Source organism: Manis pentadactyla, chromosome 4, assembly GCF_030020395.1.
Source record: "Manis pentadactyla isolate mManPen7 chromosome 4, mManPen7.hap1, whole genome shotgun sequence".
Taxonomy (NCBI): Eukaryota; Metazoa; Chordata; class Mammalia; order Pholidota; family Manidae; genus Manis; species Manis pentadactyla.
The window spans coordinates 34,392,449-34,417,946 of record NC_080022.1 but is presented as its reverse complement, the minus strand read 5'-3'; the positions used below and the strand labels follow the sequence as shown (position 1 = coordinate 34,417,946).

Sequence of the window (25,498 nt, the reverse complement as noted above, 5' to 3'; positions counted from 1 at the left end):
TGTGGTGAGGGTCCGAATTTACTCTTTGGGGATAGGGAGGGGTGAGGAGGAGGTGTGGTGGGACGAGGGTGTCCCTCAGTAGTCAGCTGTGTAATCTGTGCCATGTAGCCCCCGGCACAGCAGTGTGAACTCCTTCACCATCTCCTTCACCCGCCTCTTGTTCACTCGCTCACTGAAGAAGGGAAGAGAGAGCAGGTTAGAACCACACACCACCACCACCTCTTCCTCTCCACTCAAGCTCGGGTACCACTAGCTCTGCTCACCGAAGGATCTGCTGGCTGAAGGTATCCTTCTGTTCAGGGCTGAGGCGGGCAGAGGGAAAACCAGGTGGCTGCAGTGCCTCCTTGATCCACATGCTCAGGAGGCTGAAGCAGTGTTTGTTCAGAGCAAATAGGATGTCGGCAAAGCAGTCCATGAGGCTGCGGGAGGCCTGGCCCCCAATGGCCTGAGGGAGACGGGTTCTCAGAACACCAGGGCCTTGAGCCTTCTGCAGCCAAGGGTGCCTAGCCATGTCCCGCCCACTCTCAGACAGTTCCTCAGCCGAACTGCACATGACATAAATGAGTGCTGCCTTTGGGAGCCATCTGATTCCCACAGCAACCCTAACTTTCAGTCACTGAATTGATGAAGAAACAGAATCAGAAAGCTTAGAGAACAAAGGCACAAGGTTCCGAGGAGGGCAGCTGCCTCAGCAGTGAGGGTCAACCATCCCCATCCACCCCACTTGCTCCATCTCACCTCTAGCACTGCTATGAGCAGCACACGGCCGTCCTCCTGTACCACCTTTCCCACAGGTTCTACTTCCCCACATCGAGGCAGCAGCTCTGTCTACAGAGGATGGAGAGGCCCATCAGCCTCAGTGCTCTCCCTGCTCTCCGCGGAGACAAGACTTACACACCACACCCCTACCCCCTGGAGTCCTGGGCTGGGTGTAGGGTGGTGGGAAGTCAGGGATCAGCATGGGACTCACAAAGAAGCCACAGGAGGCCTTGACAGTAGGTGCCTCGGGGAACTTGAGGGCCAGCACAGCTGTGGGAGAGGCAGAGGCAGATCAGATGGGGCCTAAGGATCCTCCCAAGGGGGCCCCAGGCCCACATGGCCCCACTTACCACACTGGAACACAGCTTTGACATCCAATCGTTCACACAGGAACAAATCTGGCTTCCGCTTCAGAGCCTGCAGGAGGTGGAGCTGGTAAGTCCAGCCCCAGCTAGCTCCAAGGACCATCCCCCTACTTGCCTGCCACCCCAGGCCCCAACTTCACATTGCACAGGCAGAGATTGCCAATACCAGTCACCCAGACATCTCTGGGGGATCCAGACCACTCCAGAGTTCAATAAGTCAGGAGGGGAACAGTGAAGGGATGCTATGTGTACACGAATACACAGGTGTGTGTAACAGAGGTTGGGTGATCATAATGCAAAAAGCCTGGGTTCCAGTAACTCCCTGCATAACCACCTTCCCCTCTCTCCTTCATCAGGGCCAGACCTCCTGCAGGCTCCTGGTAGCCTGAAGTGACTTTGCTTTGATTCACAGAGGCAGTTGAGGCCCCCTGAATTTACTAACAGGGCAGCAGAAAGAAGAGATGGCAGCTGGACATGAAGCTCAGTCCAAAAGCCCCCCTCCCATGTCCCACTTGTACCCTCCGATACCCTCCAGCTCACAAAGAGGGCAAGTAGGGTAGAAGCCTTGGAGCCATGGCCCCATCTTTCACCCACGATACCCTGCATCCAAGCCCATCTCAGCCATACCCAGACCAGGAGCCAGCCTTAGCCAGTGCAGGGGAATAGATGGAGTGCAGGGGGCAGAGAGGCCACCCCAAGTGGTACCAGGACATGACTGGCACATCCTCAGGTCACAGGAGATGCTCTGCACAGCTCCAGCAGTCATCAAACACTACTGTTCCCCAGCAGCCCCCAATGCATACCACAGAGATCCCTGACCCTCCAGCCCTCACACACCTTCCACTTCCCATGTTCACTCATGTGCAAACATCCCACGTGCACCCTCACTTGAAACACCCTACTTACCCTCAAACGCACCCCATCACATCCCTTATACATATGCTCTCCCACATTTGCAACACTACGTATTCACATTCCCAAAACCCCACACACCCCCAAACCATGTTCACATGCCCACACCCTCAACCTACCCAGTTCTCCAGCCAATGTACTCTCCCAACCACCCATTCACAGATACGCACTCAAACGCCCTCACCCCAAAGATACACCCTCACAGAGAGTGACATGCATCTGTCCAAGCCCAGAACACACTCCTTTCCGATTCCCCACCCCTCCTGCACCCCTGACCATCACTAGACTCTAGTTCTAGGAGAGTAAGAACTGAGCCTGCTTTCCTCACCACTGTATCCTCAGCACCTAGCAGAGTGCCAAGCACGTATTACACACTTGATAAATATGCGGAATGATTAAGTAAAAAATCCATCATTTACCCCAACCCACAGGACCACCTAATATACAGAACCCCCACCACACTAATCCCACATTATCACAGCCCAACACATATATCTTCCCAAACATACACACCCTAGTACAGACATATGGCTACCACAACATACACTCCCTCTTCCATACTCCACACTCCCGCAGCTGTACACACATGTGCGCGCACGTGCGCACGCACACACACACACACACACACACACACACCTCCAGCATGTATCAACATTCAAAACTCCATCAACATATAATGGTCATCAATGAACATGCTCACGCTTCAACTACACATTTATCCAACACCCAACACAATACACGTGCTACACACAGCAGTTATTTCTGTTCCCTTCCCAAGCCAAACTCAAAACATACAAATTAGGTCTAACACAAACACACACCAAAGCAAACATCCTAACACGGTCTCACGGTGGGGTCAGCACCCCACCCGCAGCAGTAGCACGATCTGTCCAGCAGCCCAGCTCTGGGCCCCACAGCAGCACATTCACCTTCAGCCCATCCCTTTGGGGCTCCCCCCAGCCCCTTCTCAAGAGCAGGCAGGGGGCACTGAGGCAGGCAGTTCCCGGCAGGAGCACGGGGACAATGAACTCCAGGCCCTTCAACTCTGGTCCTACCCCTGAACTTCTTGGGCACCCCAGCCACACAGGAGCTGCTGGGCACAGTGACTCCCTCCCACCCCCCAGGCCAGCCCAGCTCCCTCCCTTCAGGATCAGCCTCTCCCTGGTCTTTGCGGAAGACTGAGCTAGTTGAGGCAAAGGGGCGCTAAAGGAGGATGTTGGGTTGTCAACTTCCACGAAACAGATGAAGAAACTCTATTCAACTGAACAGAAAAAAAAAATTTGTCAACAGAAAGCTAAAAATAGGCTTAAATTGAATTTCAACATAAGAGAAAGAGAAAGAGAGAGAACAGAACGTGAATGAATAAAACTAAAACACACCTGTGCCAGGAGTTGCATAAATGAATCAACAATATCAGGATGATCCCTGGGCCCTAAAATATAATAAAGATGGAACTTAAGAAAAAATTATACAAACAGCAACTCAACCTCATATAGTTATGTGGGACTGAGAGCCTGCAGGGAGACAGCGTGGGGGCACATGAGCAGCAGGAAGCAAGATATAAAGAAACAAAACATACAAAAACCATGAACTGGGAGAAGCCCAACAGAAAGAGACGGCAAAGTGAAGGACGGGCCTGCCCCAGCTCCCTCCCAAGGGGCCTTCCACCTACTCCCCAGTCCTCCTCTGGCCAGTACCCCCAAGTGATTATTTGGTGCTTGAGCAATGCTGGACTCCACATAGCTGAAGAAACAGCCCCCACACGCTTGCTGCAGCCTCCAGATGGCTGGGGTGACCCTATGCTGCTTCCTAGCATACACCTCCCCATCACCAGCCATCAAAGAGGAGGGCAGGGCCAGTGGGAAGTTGGTCCTTAGAACCTCCTTTGAAGGCCTGGCTGAAGGCCCTGGAAAGGCCATGATATCAGAGCCTGAGCAGCTGCCCCCTCACTTTGATGGCCTCAGAGCTCTTTGTCTGGCCAAGGAAAGGAATCTCTTGGATCCATTTAAATCACAGGACTCCTTAGGTAGGGCAGTGACCAAATTGCTGTAGGGATGGCTGGGCAAGCCACTGGCAGGGCCTATGGGAGGAAACTGTATCATAAGGCCAAAACTGACAGCCCCACCCAGCAAGACCCCTCCATATGGACATCAAATCAGCAGAGAGCCAGGCTCAGGGCTGAGAACCAGCTCCACCATCTGGACTCACAAAGAAAGCAGGAAACCAGTCAATATGTTACCCCATGTTGCAGTGGAAGGGCAGAGCCTGAGGAAGGGATGGCAAGACAGGGACAGCATAATATAAGGAGGTCATTCTGGCCTGCAAGACAACCAACAAGCCCAACAAATATGAGGCTGGACACTATTCTGCCTCCAGTTCTGATGACGCCTGTGGCAAGACAAGGCATGCACCTGGAGCTCCTGCCTGGGCTGCTCCGCTCAGCAGGAGGCACTGCAGGACCATCTGCCTGAGACACCACGAAGGAGCTGTGTGATCTTGCGCAAGCCACAACACTTAGTTTCCCCAACTGTAAAGTACATAATAATCTCCCTGCTTCCTTCTCCAGGCTATGAGGAGCCACTGATTAAAGCCTATCCCTTTCACATCTGAGCCCCGAGTCAGTCAAGTCCTGGAAAGTGAGGCCCAGTGTGCCCCATGCGTGGGTCCCCCTGCAGACAGCAGGCTTGACATTAAGCAGCTGCCCTGCTAGTGGTGGGCCAGACAGTGAGGAAGAATGTTTCCAAAGGCAAGGAGCCCTCCCCTTCCTTGTTCAACAACATCTGATGCCTGCAGTCATTTTGAGCACTGGTTATGTAGAGAGAAGAGACCTAACCCTGCCCTTAAGGGGTTTATTCTAGGTGAGAGACAGACATGAAACTATTGAGTGTGGTTGGTGCTCTATCAACAGTGTGTACATGATGCAGTTTCAGCACAAAGCTAGAAACACCCAGTGCTGCTGCAGAGAAGCTTCTGAGGACTGATGCCTGGGTAATGCATGGAGTGAGAGCTCACCTGGGGAAGGGCATAGGGCATGCCAGTCAGGGAAGCAAGGCACAGCAATCTTATAGTAAGGGAAAAGTCAATGTGGCTGGATAGCTGGAGTCACGGGGCGCTGGCAGGAGAGGACAGTGAAAGGTATTCAAGAGCTGTGTGATGTGGGTGGGAGTGGGGTGGTATCTTAGACAAGGGGCAGCAATAAAAGGGTTTAAGCCAGAGTGAAAAGGTTTTAAGCTCATATTTGTGTTCTGTAAAGAACATGACAGCTGTAGGGTGCCAAATGGATTGAAGAGAAGGGAGAATGTCATGGAAACCAGTTAAAAGATCGCTGAGGTGATCCAGATACCCACACTGAGGTGGTGGCCATGGAGGTGGAGAGAAATGGGCAGACTGTGGGATAATCGGGAACCAGGACCGCCAAGAATTTTCCCCTACTAGATACAAGGAGTGGGAGAGGTAGAACTGAGGATGCCCACACCTGGGTACCTCCCCACTTGGGGCCTACACAGGGCCCACGGGAGCAGGGGCCAGCATCATGGGACTAGACACTGAGAATGTAAGCAAAGTGCACTTGGCTCCAGCTTGATGCCCGGTGAGCATCAAGCCTGAAACCATAAATGAAGGCAAGACTCAAAAGGCTGGCAGAGCAGCACTGTTTCTTTTCCAAGTCAGAAGCCTGGGTTAGACAAGTCTGGAGCTCCGTGCTCCCAAATGTCTCAGGCAGAAGGCCATAGTGAATGGGGGACTGGGACCACAGCCAAAGGTTTTTGGTCTAGACAGGAATAAGCCTGCATGCAGGGAAAGGAACGAGCACTCACTGAGTACTTGATGTGCAAAATCTCCAAGCCAGGGGACTGAAGATGCTACTAATACCTATAACAATCCTACTGAGTATAAGAAATTTCCATTTCACAAATTCGGAAATGAAGGCTCTGCAAAAGTGACTTGCCCAAGGTCACACAACCCGTTGGTGGTGATGAGCTTAGACTCTAGGTCTGACTTCAAAAACCATGCCCTTTCCACTTTTCATTATAACCCAAAGAAAAGGAGCCAGCCTGGTGCCCCGAGTATCTCAGAGCTTCTGGCCCCACCTTCCCCCACATCCAGACTGGCCTTGAGCCCAGCAGGTCAGTAGAAGACATCATTCACTCTTATCCACTTCAACCTAAGGCATCAACTATTTGTAGGGTGACAGTTGTGCTGTGCTTGATCCCACAGTTTCCCACCAAGTCTCATGTGCAACTCAGGGGACAGAAGAAAACAGAGTGGGCAGCTTTGGCTCCCCAATCAGGGAAGCAGAGCAGTGGCGGCAGCACAGACCCCGGCCAGGACCTACCTTGGTGGAAGAGAGTGAGTGTGACAGATGTGACGAGCAGGAAGAGGGCCTCGATTGGGGGAAAGTGGGCGGGCTCATGAGCAAAGATGTGGACCAGCTACAACAAAGCAGGGAACACTGGTTAGCCAAGGCTCTGTGTTACCAGACAGACCAACATCCTTGGAATGCAGGTGAGGACCCCTACGCCAGGGTAGCCAACCACCAGACTCCACCCAGCCACCCCATCCCTCAGTCAGACCTTTGACTGTGATTAAATCTTCAACACTACTGCTCCAATCAAAGAGCCCACCTGTCGAGTGAGGTCAAGAGCAGAGGCCTGGGGGATAGTGCTGTACATTCGACCCAGCATCTCACACAGCTGTGGCACCATGGGAGCAAAGTCATCCAGTAGCGTCTTAACAGACTTCTCAAAGATAGCACACACCGCCTTGGGAAGAAAGCAAAGGGCCCACGAAATACGTAACAGTATTGTATTATAATCATCAAACTTGCCAAGAGACTAGATATTAATCATTCTGAACATTAAAAAGAGATAATTATGTGATGTGACAGGGGTGCCAATTCTTGCTACAGTGGCAATCAAAATACAATGTATAAATGTATCAGTTTAACATTTGTATACCTTAAGTTTAAACAATGTTATATGTCATGTAGATTTCAGTTAAAAAAAAAAAAGAAGAAGAAAGCAAGCAAGCAAAGGGGCCCTGGTCAGCAAGACACAACTGGCTGGAACAGAACTGAGGCCCTGCAGAGAGGAGGCCTACAAAGGGATCCTTACCTATAAGTCCTGCCTGGCCCTGTGAACAAAGGAAGGTAAAGGAGTCTGACAGTCTCCCTGAAAGGCAGGAGGCAAAAAGGCCTTTCTCAGAGGGACACAGGATGGAACTTTGTAACTTAACTCTTGCTACTTAAATCTCTACCATTTCCTCTCAGAGAGCAGTGATAGCAAGAAAATCCTGAACTGAAAAGGGACCAAAGGCAGGTAGTGAATCCTTGATGTCACCCCAACATCACAGTCCTTTGGTTGAGCACTTCTTGTGATACTGGGGGGTTCTAAATGTCTTCCTAAAAGATTCCTTATGTCTATGGGGTAGGATTTGCCTCCTTTATTTCCTCCAGACCATTGCAAGCTGAGATGGGGGAGCAGTACCTTCCTCCTGCTTCACCTCTGAGCAAAGAAACCAGCGGGGCAGAGAGCAAGGGTCAGGGCTCACCTCCACTACCTGGGCATCATTCAGCCATTTGCTCAGCACCTTCTGGATAAGCTGGAACACCTGCTGCAGCACCACGACCACCTGAAGACACAAGAAGAAATGAGGTGCCCCCACCACAACTCTCACCCACCCGAGAAGGACCTGGCAATAGAAAGCAGGCAGGAGGTCAAGCCTATTACCTCAAACTGCACATTAAGGACTCAGTGTATAGGAACCTGGGAAAAGGACTGATTTGTTGAAGTCGCCATGAATGAAAGAGGATGTCCTGAATTCTAGAGATTCTAGAGAAAGCCTCAAATGAAAAGCAGGTATATTATGAGTGCTTCAGAAGATCATTAAAACTTGTAACCTTCTGGAACAAATCATTCCCTATCCACTTGCTCAGTAAACACTTTTAGCACCAAAAGCCTATGGGCTAGCCCCTGAACAAGTGGGGAGGCTGTCTCAACCGGACTGGCTTCGGAAAGAGAGCCCAAGGGATGCATAGGTATGAGAAGCTGATGAAGAGGCAGGAGTAGACTGAGGTCCTGGGGGTTCAGGAGAGCAGGATGAGGACTACCACAAAAGGAGAAGGAGCTCTGTGGGATGCGAGTGGTCCAGGCTTGGTCTGGAGCCAAAAGGGTAACTGAAACTGGAGTAGGGAGTTGAGTAGAGGGGCCAGGATACTGTGGCTTTCTTTTCTCCAGGAGAACCTTGGGAATAATGACCAAGGCAGTCCCTCAAATTTGAACAGAATTTTACAATATGCAAAGTACTTCCACTCAAGACCACATCTGCTATGCAGCACAGTTCCATGAGATAAGCAAGCCAGATATTCTGATGTCCAAGGTTTTGAATAGGAAGCTGAGGTTTGCCCCAGATTAAACAGCTTGTAGGTGGCATAACAGCCCCACTTACCACAGTAGTTATCACGCTGCTTTGCAACATTCTGTTTACATGTATTTTCTCTAGACTGAGAGCAACTCAATGGCAAGAACTATTACATGTGGAGCATGAAAAGTATCCTCAGTGTCCACAGGAGAGAGTGAATGCTGAAGAGGAAGGCCCCACCGAGTTGGGGGTTACACAGGGGTCCATAATTACATCACTTGGAGTTGAATGATAATGTCAGTGTCCCCCATGGGGCAGGGAAACCACAATGATATCACCCCAGTTGAACTGGGAACAAAGACATCACCATAGGGTTTAGTGAAACAATGACATCATTCCCCGAAGAGGGGAGGCAGTGATAAGGTCATTCACAGGGTCGGAGGACCAAATCCATCATGCCCCATGGGGCCAGGGGGAAAATAACAATATTACCCATAGAGCTGGAGGTAACAATGACATTCACACTGTTGGGGGGGCGGGGGGGTAGAGGGGTCAATGGCAATGACAACATCACCCACAGGGTTGGGTCCCTGTGGCACTGGCAGCTTCCGGAGCTCAGGGCCTTCATGATCATCCTCATGATGACTGACGTCCAGCGTGGTGAAGAGGTTGGAGAGAAGCCCCAAGATGTGGACAATGGCCAGCTTGTTGGAGGGATTAGGCTATGGGGAGAATCAAACCAAGCTCTGGATCTCCTACCCAGCACGGCCCTGTGTCCCCAGCCCTGCTTCTAGCTCCAATCCACCCCTTAGCAGCCATAGCCCACACAAAGGGAAGCCCCCGAGTCCCACCCCTGCTCTCTGACCATATACACACACACCAGCTCACTCACTATCTCCTCTGCCAGCTTCTCCAGCTGCTGAATATAGGGTGAGATGAGTGAGTGCAGGTTCTTAAGAATCTCCTCGACTTGCAGAGCTGACAGCAGGAAGCCCAGTGCCTGCATCAGCCACATACACTGGCTTGTCTATGGGGCAGAACATGGAGGGTCAGTCCTGGACACATCTGGTTGTGGGTGGGAAGAATGAACCTCTTGGGGAACGTTCCATGAACAGAGAATAAGGGACAGGGGTCAGAAAAGGCAGAATATAGAATTTCCATAGATTCCCACAATACCCACCAAAGAGCCCCTAGAAACTTTTGAGCTCACCTTGTGGATCTGTTTCATCAGCACATCCTGAGGATAAAAAGAAGGAATTCGGTATCAGCACAGTACAGACTGTGCTCTCATACCCAGCCCCACCAGGGCCCCTGCATACCTGGGAGACAGCCACAATGTTGGCAGCATAGGGCGGCAGGTCATACTTGCATTCTCGGCAGATCTTCTTGAGGGTGGACACAGAAGAGACAGAGAGCTCGGGATTGCCTAGGGCATGCAGTACGAGGGGCAGAACGCTGTTGATCATGACGGGGTGGTCAGCCAGCCATTCAGACAGAGCCCCTGGGGGAAGAAGGCAGATGAGAGGATACTGGAAGAAGGCCAAGCTGGCTTTGTAGCATGTCCCTGCAAGGCTGGCAGAGCTCCTGGCAGGGTCGAATTGCAGGCCTGGTATAGAGCACTGCTCATCCAGGAGACTAATGGGAAAATATGCAGGCACATGCTCAAAAGCAAGCCTTACAGCTGAGAAGGAAGAACGAGCTACTCAGTAGAGGCCCAGCACTACTGTTGCACTGATAGTGAACTAGCCTCACTGAGTTGCAGCTCAGAACACTATAGGAAGGACTCCTAGACGTGCCAGAACAGTCAGTGGCTACAGTGCTGACTGTGTGTGTGAACATGTGTGTCTCTCCCATTTTGGATAGGACCTAGCAGGCTGCCTGTGGCTTGGGATGGGTGACTGTGGTTCTGGGAATGTGCTCATGGGTGTGTGCCAGATCTCACCAATGGTGAACATGACAGTATCCGCCAGCTGCACGTTGCTGATGCTGATCCGTGGGATAAGGCCAATGAGCCCGGGCACCACATCTGAATAGTTGACGTCAATGGTCTCTGCGATGGACTGGAAGCCATAGAGCAGGGCCTCTGTGTGCTGGGAAAAAAGGGTGCTACTGGTTTGGCTGAGGAGGAGGGTGTGACAGGTCTGGGAAGGCTGAGGGAGTCAGGCTTGGGAAGTACCTGCCAGGAGTAGGGCTCCTCTGAGCTGGTGAGCAAACGACCCAGCTTGTCATAGAGGTTGCTGAGCAGCTCAGCCCCCAGCATCTCATAGACATACATAAGCGTGTCTGAGATGTCCACCCTAAGAATAGATGAAGGCATTAGACACTGCTTGGATCCTGCCTCCAAGCCCAGGGGCCCACCCCCATACCCCCACAACCCTCAAGAAGTGCCTAGAGAATAGGGAAAGGAGCCCCCATGATTCAGGGGCCAGAAGCCTAGGCTTGGCCCCACGTTTTATTGCATCATTATGTCAGGACTCCATTTAGAGCTAGATCAGCCTGCTACCGTCACCTGTAAATTCGGAACTGCTCCTTCTCATCTGAGGACCAGAATCCATACTCCTCATCAGAAGGGAACTGGGCCTTGTGTAGAAGCACATCCACCAGCTGGAAGTAGACTGGCCGGTACACCTGCTGGTACACAGCCTGCTTCTCTGCTTCAAAGGACAGAATGTCATCCTGAGAGAGCCAGGGAAGAAAGTTAGCCACCTCACCAGCAGGCGCAGAAGCCGTGACCCACCTTCTGCCATCATGGCCCGGTCTTACAGGTCACGCAGACACACCTGCAGTGTGTACCAGAAGGTAAGGGTCAAGGAGCTGGTGGTCTCATTGACAGGATAGTGGCCAGGGATGCCCGTGCAGAACATGATCATGTTAACAAGGGCCAGGAAGCTCTGCCAGTGCTCCACTTGGTCCAGCAAGGCCCTGGGAAGGAGGAGATATGGTAAGGTCATTCCACTCCCCCAAGAGGGCCCCAAAACCCCACCTCTTAGGGGGCTCTGCTATCCCACCCCCAGGTGCCCTACTCCTCACCGGGAGTGGTTCTCTCCCAGGGCCACAGCAATGCGACAGATGCCATGGGAGGTCTCCATGTCCCCATTCTGCACTGCCTGCCGCAGTTGATCCTGCAATCCCAGCACCAGCGGGATGAGTTTCAGGAGTGTATTCACATACCTGGAGGCATGAGGTGAGGAGACCCATCAGAGCTGTCTGCCCATCTCATCCACAAGCTTTCAAAGAAAGGTGTATTATCCCTGACTTCCATCAAAGCCCCCCTCCCCACATCAGATCCAAAGCAAAAAAAGTCAGGGCTACATGGCAGCTTTGATACTACCCATATTGGGAAGAACCTTAGGTCAGAAACCTCCAAGAAAACTCTTGGAAGAAAGTATGAGAAGGTCAGTGTTAAGGGTTGAATGGTATTCTCCAACTGCACTCAGAGTTGATGCTGGAATGAGTTAAGGTTTTGGGGAGGTTGGGATGAGGGGATTGTATTTTGCACATGAAAAGGACATACATTTGGGGGAGCCAGAGAGCAGACTGTTTTGGGTTGAACTCTCTCCCTCTAAAAAAGGTATGTTGAAGTCCTAACCTCCAATACCTGAGAATGTGACCTTATTCAGAAATAGGGTTATTGCAGATGAGGTCACAGAGTGGGGGTGGGGAGTCCTAATACAATATAACTTGTGTCCTTATAAGAAGACATCCATGTGAAGGAGACCTACAGGGAGAATAACAAGTGATGACAAAGCAGGGACTGGGGTTCTGCAGCTGCAAGATATGTAGGTAGGACACCAAAGACTGACAACAGTTAGGAAAGAGGTGAGGAGGGACTCTCCTACTGGTTTCAGAAGGAGCCGACACCTTGATTTTGGACCTCAAGCCGCTACAATGAACTTCAGTTGTTTAAAGCTACCCAATGTGTGATACTTTCTTATATAAGCTCTAGAAAATTCATACAGACAGTGTTAGGGGAGACTGAACAAGGATGGGAGACTGAGGAGTCAAGAGGTTCCAGAGCTCTGTTAAAGACTTCAGGAGCCAGCAACAGCTCTTGCGAGCATCAGTCTCCACATTCTACTCCACCTGCTACCACCAAATACTAAGTCCTATGTACTCTGGTGGCAGTAGGAAGGAGAGAAGTAGATGATGAACTCAAAGGGCGCTAAAAGGCAAAATGGACAGGACTGGATACAAAAATAGAGAAGAGTCAAGGACAAGTCTCATGTTACTGGCTAAACTAAGGAGACAGTGGAGCTGTTTACTGAGACCTGGAGGCGTGGGTGGAGAGAGACAGTAACAAATTTAATAGGAGGCCAGAGGTGCTAAGTTCAGTGTTAGGCATATTGAATCAGAGCTACCTGGTGAGAGATATGTAGGTAGAAGTGTCCAGATAATTGGATATAAAAACCTGAAGCCTAATGGAGAGGTTAGAGCTAGAGACAGATTTTTGAGTCATCTGGAACAGTTGGTAATTGGTGCTATGGGAGTAGATAAGAACTGCCCAGGAAGAAAAGTGCTGAATGAGAGAAAAGAGGGTCAAGGTCAGAGTCCTGAAGCACAATGATCCCCAAAGGAGGAGAAGAGGAAGCACAGTATGCAAAGAAGACTGAGAGAAGGCTAGTTCTGATCCCCTAGGCCCCACCCCAGCAGCTGGCTCTGCGGAGATCAGACTAACCAGAGAAAGTGATATTCTCAGGTGGAACCAGATGTTTGGGACTCCTCTGCTGTCAATCATAGTGTTGCCATTGCAATCTATGGGGAAGGGGGTGGCTGATGTTCCAGAGGGGTTCTATCTGGACTCACCCCAAGCAGGGTGCTAGGCAGGCAATGTTACAACCATAAGGGAAGATGAGAAGGACCAGAGGCAACCAGCTCAGGATGCTGGCCTTCTTCACATCCTTAGTCTGGTGGGACAAGGTATCTATACCAGTATACCCCCAACCCAGAGACAGCCGTGGATGCTGCCTAGAGACAACTGGGATAGTTTCAGACTCATGACCCTGACACGGGCTGCACCACAAGACAATGGGCACCTTCAAGCCAGACTCTGGCACAAAGAGCAGAGGCAGGGCCAAGGCCATAGCCCACAAGCTTCCCAGCAGCTGATAGGGCAGGAAGTAGTGCCCATCCCCCCATCACATCCTCACTGTATTCCGAGTCTCCCTCACACCTGCCAAAGTTCATGCACACAGTAAGTATTCAATGAAAGTCCTTAATTCATCTTGTCTCAGTCTTATAATAGGATAAATCAAGGACAACACAGCTCAGAAAGGCTCAGAGTTATTACTCAAGGTCATACAGCAACTTAGAGACAGATTCCAGGCTGACAAGAGCCCCTTAAATTGCTTCAGGTCTGCTTCCCTTTTGGGCCCAACCTGAATTCCCTCAAAGGGTCTGTGCAGATCTCTGTCCATATCTCAAATTCTAACTGATGGGAACCCCCAAAAGCCTGTCTAATTCACCGTCTCTCCTTTCCCAGTCCCCAGTGAAAAGCTTTTTTTCAGAAAAAAAAACTTTCTGGAGGAGAGACAGCAAACAGCAACAGCTGTGGAGGAATGGATTAAGGGTGACTTGAGTACAACTTCAGTCAAGGGGAGAGCAGATGAAGAAAGCAGTAGCTGGACAACCCAGGAGTCAAAGCCACTGCAGGTCAATCTCCAAGCCAACGCTAGGCACCTAGACTATCACGAGCAAGGCCCAAACTCTGACTCTAGGCTGGGTGCAGCCCAGCCATAGGGGTCACTCTTGCATAGATTTCCTACCACCTGGGTGCCTGAGCCTGAGACCTGTGCATGAGTAGACAGAACAGGCCTGAGGCCTCCAGAGGTTTCTAGGTTTGGGGGAAGGAGATAGAGAGGATGTCTGTAGGACCATAGTTAAGATGGGCTCAAGAGGTTTGCTCCTGTTGGTCAGCTCAGCTGAGATGCTGGGGCAGGGCTGCTGAGACTCCTTGGCTGCCACTCACATTGAGCTCAGCCCAGACCTGCAATTAGAGCTCCCAGAGCAGAACTGAGAAAAATGGGAGAGTTGCTAAGCAACCAAGGGGGCTTCAGCCAATGGGCGCTCAGGAGGCTGTGGGTTCCCTCACTGGCTCCTTGCTTGCTCATTGGTTCAGAGGAAGAGGCATCAATTACCTGCCAAACCCTAGAGACTGGCTGGGTGGGTAAATCCGGGTGTATCCAAGGACACCCCACATAACCGAGGCACTGATGCTGGCCAATTCCCCTTAGCCACCGACTCTCTGAGCCCTGCGAGCACTTCAGGCTGCCAAGAAACGTTTTAACCTGGGACTTGGTATACCCATGTTAAGTTGGAAAACTAAGAAACTAGGGGAAAGAGATCATAAACTGCCAATGCAATAATGACACCAAATACCAGTGACTGCCCTTTATGGAGTTCACAGGAACCATGCTAAACTGTTCACAGACATTCTCTTGTTTAATCCTCATGCCAAAATATTTTTATAGAATGCCAGGGGTAGGCCCTGTGCACATTATCCTATTTAAACCTTTACAACTCTGTGATGTCAGTACATCACACCCACCATACTGATGAAGAAAGAGGCTTAAAAATGGCTTATCCAAATCTACTGAGTGGACCACCTGGGATTCAAACTCAGATGTGACTAATGCCAAAGCTGGAGCCATTAACCATTCCCCTGTGCCATCTCTTTCAGTGGTTTTTTTCCCTTCCAGTTCTGCCAAGGGTTCCCAAAGCCTCATCTCTGAAATGTTAGTGTCAAGTCTCCAGTCTTGCCCTGGCCAATCAATCCAGCTTACATTTTAAGTCTCATCATGCCATTTCCTTTCTTAAAATGCATTAATATCTTTATATCATCCTCTAGATGAAGAAGAAAATATTATGCCTGGCTGATAAGGTCCTACATGATCTGGGCCCCAATCTCCTACAACTGGTCCTTAAACCCTTCTGTCTAATCACACCGTTCCCTTGCTCAGGCTAGTTCATCTAGTAAGAAGGTCCTCCCCATATCCATAACCTCCAGCCAGCTAAATCTTACACAGCCTTCAAAGCACAGCTCAGTTGTCACCTCGTCTAGGAAGTCTTCCAGAACTCTCAGACTGGGTTGAATGTCTCCTCTGGGCTCTTACAGCTCTCGGCTTTCTCCGTTTTAGAGCATACATCACACTGATTGTACTTGCCTATTCATGTGTCTACTAGACTGTGAGCCCCTGATCAGTAGAAGTCAACCCTTTCATCTTTATGGCCCCAGGGCTCAGCACAGGGCCCAACACAGAAACAAGTGCTCAACATTTGCTGACCACCCACATCACTATACTCACACTCTTTTTGGTCCTTGAATGTACCATGGTGCTTCCCACCCAAGGTCTTTGCTCTTGCTTTAGTTCCTGAAGCCTAGAACACTCCCCACCTCCACCAACCTCTTATACCCCTACCCACCCCTCACCTCTCAGACAACTCCTACTTTTCATCCATTCAAAAAATATTGAATGCTACCAAGTGCCACCAAGCAAAATGTGACAATGTAAAAATGACAAAGTGCCTGTCCTCACAGAACAGAGACCAATAGGGAGACATACATTAATTTATAATGAAACCATGTTATGAGCTAAGAAAGGAAAACACTGGGAGTTCTGAAATAAAAAATAGAGACCAAATTTAGTCTTAGAAATCACTGAGGATTTCTCTAAGGAAGTTTAAGATGAGGCAGATGTGATATGCCAAGTATACGTGACGGTTCAGAGGTTGGAAGGAACACGGGACACTCAAGGAAGTGCAAAGATTGTGAAGAAAGCAAGGAGCATGGCATGAGGTGAGGCTGGAGATGCCATACTGTGCACCACCTCTGTGAGTCATATTAAGGATTCTGAACTTTATTCTAAGAGTAGTGAAAAGCCATTGAAGGGTTCTGAGCAGAAAAGAAAAATTAGATCTTCATTTTCAGATCACTCCAGCTGCAGGTACAAGACAACGAAGGGTACAAGAGTGACAACCAGGGGATTGGTGAGAAAGCTCTACAGTAATCTTGGGAGAGAGATGATGGTGACTAGCTTGGACTAGGGTGGTGGCAGTGGAAATGGAACAAAAAATAGATTTGCAATGTAGTCAGGAGCCAAACAGCCAGAACTTAGTGGCTGATTAGCTGAAGGAAAGAACAGAAAGAATCAAATATTTTAATTGAATAATTCATTAGATGGTTAGGTGTTTAATGTCTGTCTCCCTCTCTGAATGATAAGGACAGGGACCACGTCTTGTTTGATTCTTTGTATCTCCAGCATAGCACCAGGCACACAGTAGGCACTCAATTAGTGTTTATTGAACAGATGGATGGATGGATGTGTGGCTGGCCAAGCAGGCTCTCTCAGGGAAAATGGGTACCAGCTCACCTCTGGGCATCAGGCTGCGAGATGGCATTGACAATGGCCTCCACACTACTGTCAAAGAGCTCTGAGTCCTGCAGAGCAGTGAAGGCAGCCTGAATGAGCGCCTCGCAGTCCTGCAGTGGCACCTCCAGCTGCACCCAACTGGAAAAGCACTTGAGCACCTTCTGACGCACACAGCTGGGTGAACTGGGCTGCTGGAGAAGCTGCTCCAGCAACGGGAAGACAGCCCCACACTCCACCGCCAGGCTGGCCCGCACCAGGCCTTTGCGATATTGGGGCAGGCGGCTGGTCTGGAACTCCTCGGGCAACACTGTTAGCAGCTCTAGCAAGGCCAGGCAGCGGCCCTGGCCATCCACCGGTGAGTCCTCAGCCTGGAAGAGCCGTACCATATCTGCCACAGCACATGGCCAAGCATCAGGCATCATGCTGAGAGCCAGTGAGGCCAATGCCACACATAGCCGGGTCAGCACAATCTTGGAGCCACTGGCAAAGCGAGTGATCTGGGTGAAGAGCTGTGCCTTTAGACTTTCATACTGGTCAGAGGGGATGTCGCTCCAGTAGCGAGAGATCTTGATATGCAGGGCACTGGCCCCAAAGTACTGGATCTCAGGCACCTTGTCCGGCTGCAGTAGCTGCCAGCTGAAGTGCCAGGCCTGTGGGGAAACCTGGGCCTGCATCAGCCACTTCTGAGCCAGGTTCTTGTTCTCAATGTTGGGGTCATAGTAGAGCTGGTGCAGCGCCTGCAGGACAGCACAGGACTGAGCGGGTGCTGGCCATTCTGGATCCTGCCACAGCCCAGACAGAGGACATGACTGGGTCCTGTAAGACTGCAATCTCTTTCTGACCAGGGGATTTTGAGCAGGAAGGGATAGCTTAGGGCTCTGCAGTGTTTTCTAGGTCTGGGGTCCTGCTGATATCTTGAGAACCTGAACTTTGCCCACATTCTACCATATCCTCTTTTATAGCAAAACATTATGGGTTCAGAGAGTGAACCTCCAGAGGGAAAGCAGAAAAAGAGGAGGCTGAGATCCCCAAAGGTGAGGCACTTGAAGTAGGGAGCAAGGCCCAGGTGGAAGGAATGACTCTATAGGGATGAGGCTAAGCCTGAGAAGAGCATGGAACAGCCTAAAGGGCCCTGATCCTCCAGGCACAGCTGCTGCCATCAACCCAACGGCTCCATTCAGCAACCCCAGGATCACCCCTAGGTCACTCCAGATGCTGGCACCAAAGTCAGTGTGAAATCTGAGCAGGACTAAGACTTTGCCAGGCAGCCCGAGGACAGAGCCATACTGGAGGGAGGGTGAGAATACCTCTGAGAGAGCACATGTGAGAGTCCAAAAAGCTGGTCCAGAGAAGTCTTGGCCTGCAGCCTTGGCAAATGCCTAGCCTGGAGCTTTCAACTATCCAAATCCCCAGGGTCCCAATTCCACTGGGACCTCACAGTAGAAAACAGCAGTTTATCTCCCTGGAAGCACCAGGAACAGTGTGCCACCATGCCAACACTGCCCAGCCCCAAGGGATGGATGAAGGAGAACAGGACTCTGACCCCCAAAGCAGGCTCCATCCGAGTAGGCTTAGCTCTACCTGTACCCCTGACAACCAGTTATAGCCACTGTCCCTTGTTTGGCCCCTCAGGGAAGAGAAGCAAAAGGGATGCATCTTCACCATTGGGTATGACAAACAGGGCTCAAGAATAACAAATGAATATCTGCAACCGCAAGAAAGGGTGCCCCATTTCCCCACTCATCCCAGGTAGGGGTAATGTCTGTCTGCAGTCCAGGCCTCTGGGAAGAGAGCCCAGGAAAAAACCAGACACGCAGTTAAAAAAAGGCAGACCAGGCAATGGGGGGAGCCTGGGAGGGCCATGGCAGGAAGCTATGGGGCAGGTGAGTAGGGAAGGACCCTGAGGCTGCCAGCAGGACCAAACCCCTTGGATCCAGCACAGAACAAAAGGGGCCAGCCCTACTCCTGCCTGCCAGGAGTGGTCTGGCCTCCATCCAATAAAAGAAGGACTCCCATTCCAAGGAAGAGAGAAAATATAACCCAGATTGTTTTATTGCAATTTGTTCTCTGAGACTCTGGCTCAACAAAACAGGTCCAGGATGGTTCAGCATCACTATGGCTCCTGGGGACTGAGTAGGTCTCCTGGATTCCTGGTTTCTTACTGCGCTGCTCATGCAGTTCCCTTGGTGCTGGAGAATAGCCAGTCTGGCTGGAGGTCTAAGCCATCAGCACCCTGGAGGGGCCATCCCAAGACTTTTAGAGTATATACAGACGACCAAGGTCTAAGGAAGTCCAGAAATAGCCCATTAGGACAACCTTAACACTGCTGTTCTGCCTTCCCAGAGAGACAGCAAATGCCAGGTGCTCTGGGGGCACCATCCCAGCAGGCACCCAGCCCAGGCCTAGGCTCTGGCATGTGTCAGTTCCCAGAACTTCTGCTCTGTCACTGGAGTACCCACCCCAGGGCCCTCATACCTTCTCCACGTTCTCCACAGTGAAGTCCAAGGCTGGTGCTGCTCCAGCCCCTGCAGCCCCCGGCTGCTCCTCCCGCCGCTCCATCTTTGCTCCCTCCCCAGCAGGGAGGTGGACCCTGACCTGTCTCCTGCCCCAGCTCCTCCACTGCTGGCCCCCTGCTAGACCCCGGCTTGAGTGCCCAGGGAGTGGTGGGGTGACAGGGGGCCCTGGGCAGGCATGGCTGCCGACGCCTCCCCACCTCGGTTGGGGGGTGGGGGGGACTTGACAGAGACCAAAAGGTGTTCTCTTAGGAGACCCACTGAGGGGGACTCCGAGGAGGAAGTCGTCAGCGAGGAATTCGCAGGCCGGGGTCCTAGTGATAGGTCACGGCACAGTCCCCAGAATCAATGAGGGAGTCATAGGGGAGGGAGACTTGCGGGGAAAACCGAGCCCCAAGCCCTTGAGAGGTCACAGGGTCGATGGCCTGTACCCACAACACCCTTGTCTGAATGAGCTCTCGGGTCCTAAGAGGAGGTCACAGGGGTGGGGGAGTCACGGGGGCGAGAGCCCTTCGCGGTTACGGAGGTGTCCAACGAAGCGCGGGGGTGCAGCTTCACGAGTCTGGGGCGAGGAGTCCGTAGAGTTGAGGGGCTGTGGCAGGTCCCCTCCGCACGGCCTGGCCCGCGATCCTCTCACAGCCTAGCTCTGGCCCTGCTACCGCCGCTGCCTCCGCCCCAGTGACTGACAGGCGAACCGGCCCGGTCCCGACCGGGAGGGGACCTCAGCCAGTTGTGGGCTGCCCCGAGCGCCTGTCCCCGGCACCTCTAACTCCCGTCCCCCGCCCCCTGCCCTGGCCTGGTCCGGCACAGCCCGGCACTGCCCAGCGGAACTAAGCGGAAACTCATTCCGGGTCCCTGGCCCTTTCCTCGCGCCAGCCTGCGCGTCCCCGAGCAGGCAACGGAGCGGCGCGCCGCTCGAGGCCCCTGTCAAGCAAAGGCCCCGCCGCTATACACCCTGGGAAATGCAGTCCATATTGGGCCTAGCAGGAGGGCGGCGCCTTGCGGCGGAGTCTGGGAGCACGTGGGCTGGGGACCCGCGGAACCAGGCTAACTCCAGGCTTGCCGCTACCGTCGGGCATCCGGGTCAGACCGGCGGGAGGCGCTGCGGAGCACCTTCCTGGAAGAATGCTACTCAAGGGGCCGGTGGATGCAGCTGGGAACCCAAGCTGGAGGGTAAGGTGTGTGTTGAGGGGTAGGCGGGAAGAGACAGGTCACCCCGGTGCTCTGCTCGGGGAGCATCCTGGGGCCCAGGAAAGGGGTCGTCTAGGAAGGAGTTAGCATTACCCTGAGAAGAAAGGGGGCTTGGCGCCCCTCGGGAATAAAAAAGGACGGCTCTCGGGACCACCCAGTGAGCAACCAGGAAGCCACATACCATGGACAGTGCTCGGGGACTTTCCTAAGGTTTTTGGAAGCAACTCCTCTTTATGAGTGATTAGAACAAGAATAGCTCACGTTTAAGCGCTAGGAATAATACTTTGTATGCCTGAGGTCCAATTCTCTTAACGACTCTGAGGTATTTTTTCTTCAGATGGTCGTTTTGTCCCTGAACACACAGCTAGGGTAACACAGACCAGCCGCAGATCTGGTCGGCCACAAACCCCAGCAGTGCCTACCCATAACCTCTCATTTGTCTTGCCATCTATGCCAGAAGGGAAAGAAAAGAATCAAAAAGGAAAAGGACCTCTGTTTTTGTGTTCAGTGGAGAAAGCTGGCTCTGGCTTTCTCAAGCCACTGAGGCCTGAGAAGGGGGATGCAGGCTTCCGTGAGGAGGAGAAGCTTTATCTGAGCTTGAGGAATAGAGGCTGGAGAGGAGGGGGCTTGATTAGCTGTTAAGCTAATTCCATTGGGAATCTAGTCATCCAACAAATCTTTATCAGAAAGTGTTTCAAGTACGACTAGTAGTTTTTGTTCAGTTTAAGGGCATATATGTGGGGTGAGGAAGGGAGAGGGATGAGTAACGAAGATGAGGTTGGAAAGACAAGTGGGAGCAGTAGACTCTTGAAGGAGTTTAGACTTTATCCTAAGTGTAATGTGAAAACTTGTGGGGTTCCAAGTGGGCAATGAGAATTGGATTTGCATTTTAGAAAAATCCGTCAGTTGTGTAAATTGAAAGACGAAAGAGTAGAGGCAGGGGAGATTAAGAAGGAGGAAACAGGAGGCCCCAGATAAAGTACTGAGTCTAGATCTGTGCCTAGGGATGTGGAATGCCCTGGCTCCGATGCTGACTGGAGATTTCACCATGGAAGGTGGGGAATGTGGGGAGAGTTAAGAGCACAAATTCTGGACGTAGGCCTGTGTTCAAAATCTTTCTCTGCCTCTTTCTAGCCATAAGACCTTGACTTCTGAAACTCTCTTTTTAAAAAATTAGAACAGTAATTCCTCAAATGAAGGACATGCTGAGATGGTTTATGAATGGGGCTCAGCCCAGAGGTCATAACTTAATCAATGTGAATTTTCTTCTTGCTTCCAGTCCTGGGCTTCTTCTTGAGCCTGAGGTTTCCCTGCAAGGAAAGAAGCCAAATCTCAACAATAAGCTGCTGAACATGCTTCACAAACACTGCGAAGGATAGATGGATTGCCGTAGGCCCTGGGGAAAGTTGGGTGCCAAACCAAAGGGGACTTCCAGGAGAGGAGGATGGCAATCCAGGATAGCTTGAAGCCAAGTCAGGTATGAATCTTGCGGAAACTAGTCACAGACAGGTTCTTCTCTCCTCTGAGGGATGAGAGTAAGACATATTGGGGCCAGAACCTGTGACAACTCTAGGACTGGTCTCCAAATTCAGGAGAAAGTGTCACCTGGAACCACTAGCAATCCATGTCCATGACAAATTAACTTCTCAGTATGAAGTTCTCAGCCTTCCAAAATAGTGTGAGTTTGGTGTGCAAAAACAAAAGAAGGCCTGCTTACAGTTAAGAATTACCATGGGAGGTTTTCCCTTTCCATTTAGCACCAAGGTTAAATGCAGGCAATTATTTTTGTAATGCCCTGGTTTGAGGGAGAGGGGTTAGATAGCAGAGGAGCAGGTTTATTTCTAATTCTATGCCCTTAAGTGTGGGCATAGCCCTTTGGGGTCCTGGAGAAGTTTCCAAGTAGGCTTTCCACCATAAGCTTAGGGTGCCCTTACCACCCAGTGCCCCAGTTTGCCTGGTAAGGACAATGCCCTCAAAGTGAAAGCCAGTTACTGAGCTTTGCTTGCCTTGGGGTTTCCTGCTTTCACTTATTTTTTTGGCCTATTTTTTAATGTGTTTGTCAGCTCATGGATGCATTTAATTTTTTTAAATATCTGTTTGTCTAGTATTTTTAGTTGTTTTCACTAAGAACGTTAGCCTGAATCCCTAGGCCCCTGTGTTGCAAGAAAACCCAACAGTTTCAGTCCTCATGTGACTTGATTCTTCTGCTGTATTTGGCCCTGTTGACCGCTCCCTCCCCCTGTTCTGCTTTGTTTTTTTCTGCCACTCTGACCACTCCTGTTTGGTCTCCTCTCCCTATTCCTTAAATGTCCGTTTCTCCAGGCCTCAGCTTCTGCCTCTCCTCTTATTTCTTGATATCTCACCACTCCATTGGCTTTCAGATGTGATTCCCAGATCTCTCTGGCCCAGACTATTCTGAGTTCCAGACCCTCAGATCCAGTGGCCACTGGCCTCCTTGCCCTCTGAAGGTGTCGCAAGCGCCTCAAGTTGAACATGTACAAAACCAAACTCATGACCTCCCCCACACCTTATCCCAATCATGTGCTAAAAATACAACATCCCTTATGTTCCTACCAGTCACCCAAGCCAGACTTCTGGAAACTCCCTTTCACTAAGCCCTCATGACCCACTTATCACCAAGTCTTGTTTACTGTGCCTCACATCTCTGCTGTCCCTCCACACTGTTTCTTCCCTAGATCATGGTGCCAGCATTTGTGGCCTGAACATCTCTGACTATAGCAGCTCTAACTGGCACCCCCTGCCTTACCCCTTTCTGTCCATACTAGACACAGTGATCCATACTAGATAGCCAGCAATTCCACTGAAACATATCCTTAGCCAATCCTACTTAAAACTGTTCAGTGACTCCCCTCAAGACAATGTCTGAGTTTCTCAGTATAGTGTTCAAGGACCTTTATAATCTCTCTAGCCTTTTGTCTGGATAAGGGCCCTCTCCCAATTCTACGTGACATTGCTGCCTGTCCTGGGACACTCCCGGCTGTTCCAGGCTTCTGCCTTTGTTCATGCTGCTGCCACTGCTGAGAAGGCTCTGTGTCAGGCTGGGATGATCAAGAGAAACCTCACAGTAAGCACACAGGATCGGTTAATATAAGAATTCTGAACTGTAACAGGGGATCGAGGTAAGGAGGGATTGGCTAGTAAGAAGTGAAGAGAACTCTAAAGAATATAGGGGTAGCACAGTCCTAGGGCTGAGATAGTACAAGGAAGAGGCCCTCACCCCCAACCCCTGCCCAAGTATGAGACCCACACTCACCTTGTCCAGAAGGGTATGGTAGGTGAAAAGGATGAATTTAGAGCAGATAGGCAATAAAGACAATAAGGATAACCAGTACAAGCCCAGTGCCCTTTGTCCACCTTGTGCAAATACTTCATTTGTCAAGTCTCAGTTCAAGAGCCACCTCCTCCATGGAAACTGGCCTGGCTCCTCTTCCCCTTCCCTCCAGGTAAAATTGATTTCTCTCCCTTTGTGAGTGTAGATTCCTCCCCGACCCTGACATACCTAATTGTGCCCTAGTCTTACTTCTACTGGGGGACTTAACAATGGTTGATTGCATTTTTTGGTTTACTTTTTTACCCTCACCCAGGGTTGCTAGAAAAAATACAGGACAACCAGTTAAATTTGAATATCAGCTAAACAACAGTTATTTTTTGTATAAGTATAATAAGTCCCATTTATTGAGTGAGACATACTTACAAAAGAAAGTATTTATTGTTTATATGAAGTTCAAGTTTTATTGGATGTCCTTTATTTGCTAAACTTGGCAACCCTTCTCCCACCTGCAGCTCTAACTGTGGTCTGCTTGATGGTAGAACATGTTTCTAGCTGACCTCTGAATCCCTGTAACATGGCTATTAATGCTCAGTTAATGTTAAGAAAATAGTGATTTCTCTGGCTGCTTGGTTGAGAAGGACCAGAAGGAGGTGAAACTGGAAACAGAGACCAGTCACGATAAGCAATAAAACATCCCCCAAATTATGAAGACTTCAACAGAACAGAGAAAAGGGGACAGATTGGCCAGATCGAAGGATTTGAGGACCAATGGAGAAGGGAAGTGACAAAACTCAAGGAGTCCAGGATGTTGCCCAAGTTTCTGGTTTGTGTCACTGGTTGGAAGTTTACTCAGGTGCCATTTACTCAGGAGAGGACATGGGAGGAGGTCTGGAAGCTGGAGAGCAGAGAAGTTCATGATACAAGGCTCAGAGCAGATTAGAGAAGGATGGAGAATGGATCTGAAGAAACAATGAGAAGATATCCAGGGCAGATTTGTTAAGTATGAGGTTTCTGAAGATATGTAGATAGAAGTATTGGAAATATAGACTCGTAGCTCAGGAGAAAGGTCTAGGCTGGTGATGCAATGTGAGCTTCATCAGCATGGAGGTGGCACCTGAAACCTTGGGAATAGATAATGTTGCTCAGGGAGAGAGTCAAATGGGAAGAGGAGGCCTACAGCAGAGACCTGAGGAACACTTAAGAGGCAAAGAGAGGAAAAGGAGCCTAAAAATAGTCTGAGAATGAGCAGCTGAGGGGTGGGAGAAAATCCAGGAGAATGTGGGATCGAGAGAGTCAAGGGAAGACAGGTCTTCAAGGAGAGCTGATAAAGTCCAGCACTTCTGAGGGTTCAAAGGACTAAAGACTGAGGAGTGGCCTCTGGCCTTAGTAACAAGGCCTCCGGTGATCTCAGCAAGAGCTCTCTTGGTGGAGGAGGAAAGGTGGAAGCAGATAATATATATACATTTGCACTCAGTGTCAAGTTTGTTTATGCTGTGAAATATTTGAACAAGTTTAAATGCAGAGGGAAAAAAGATAATCTTCTTAGAATAGCAAAAGGTTGAAGAATGGGGAGGCTTGCAAATAACTGAGACAAAGAGCCCTGATATGGGGTCCTGAGTACAGACGAACGACTTAATCTAGCTACAGGAGGACATTTATAATAGTATCTAGAATGGGGCATGAAACCTCAAGGGCATGGACTCCTAAGGAATCTCTGAATGAGATTCAAGGTCTGTGTTTGTC

The 25,498-nt window shown here is 50.5% G+C and overlaps 1 protein-coding gene across 5 annotated transcripts; it reads right to left on the bottom strand.

The window, feature by feature from the left end:
- IPO13 (importin 13) lies at positions 1-20,008 on the bottom strand. 5 transcript variants are annotated; one of them, XM_036892842.2, is made up of 20 exons: positions 19,235-20,004; positions 16,760-17,496; positions 11,424-11,564; positions 11,174-11,315; positions 10,903-11,069; positions 10,570-10,690; positions 10,336-10,483; positions 9,713-9,894; positions 9,604-9,630; positions 9,274-9,420; positions 8,972-9,115; positions 7,584-7,664; positions 6,659-6,796; positions 6,370-6,466; positions 3,416-3,468; positions 1,110-1,176; positions 971-1,029; positions 739-828; positions 264-365; positions 1-172 (listed from the first exon to the last, which is right to left on the bottom strand). In XM_036892842.2, exons 1-19 carry the CDS (start codon positions 19,316-19,318, stop codon positions 297-299), a joined length of 2,694 nt encoding a protein of 897 aa, XP_036748737.1. In that variant the 5' UTR covers positions 19,319-20,004; the 3' UTR covers positions 1-172; positions 264-296. The 5 variants fall into 5 exon arrangements, 4 of the variants coding, with proteins under 4 accessions (XP_036748737.1, XP_057356112.1, XP_036748735.1 ...); XM_057500129.1 differs by having other exon boundaries at positions 9,286-9,420; positions 19,235-20,001; XM_036892840.2 differs by having other exon boundaries at positions 264-445; positions 19,235-19,996.
- Positions 20,009-25,498: the final 5,490 nt, after the last annotated feature.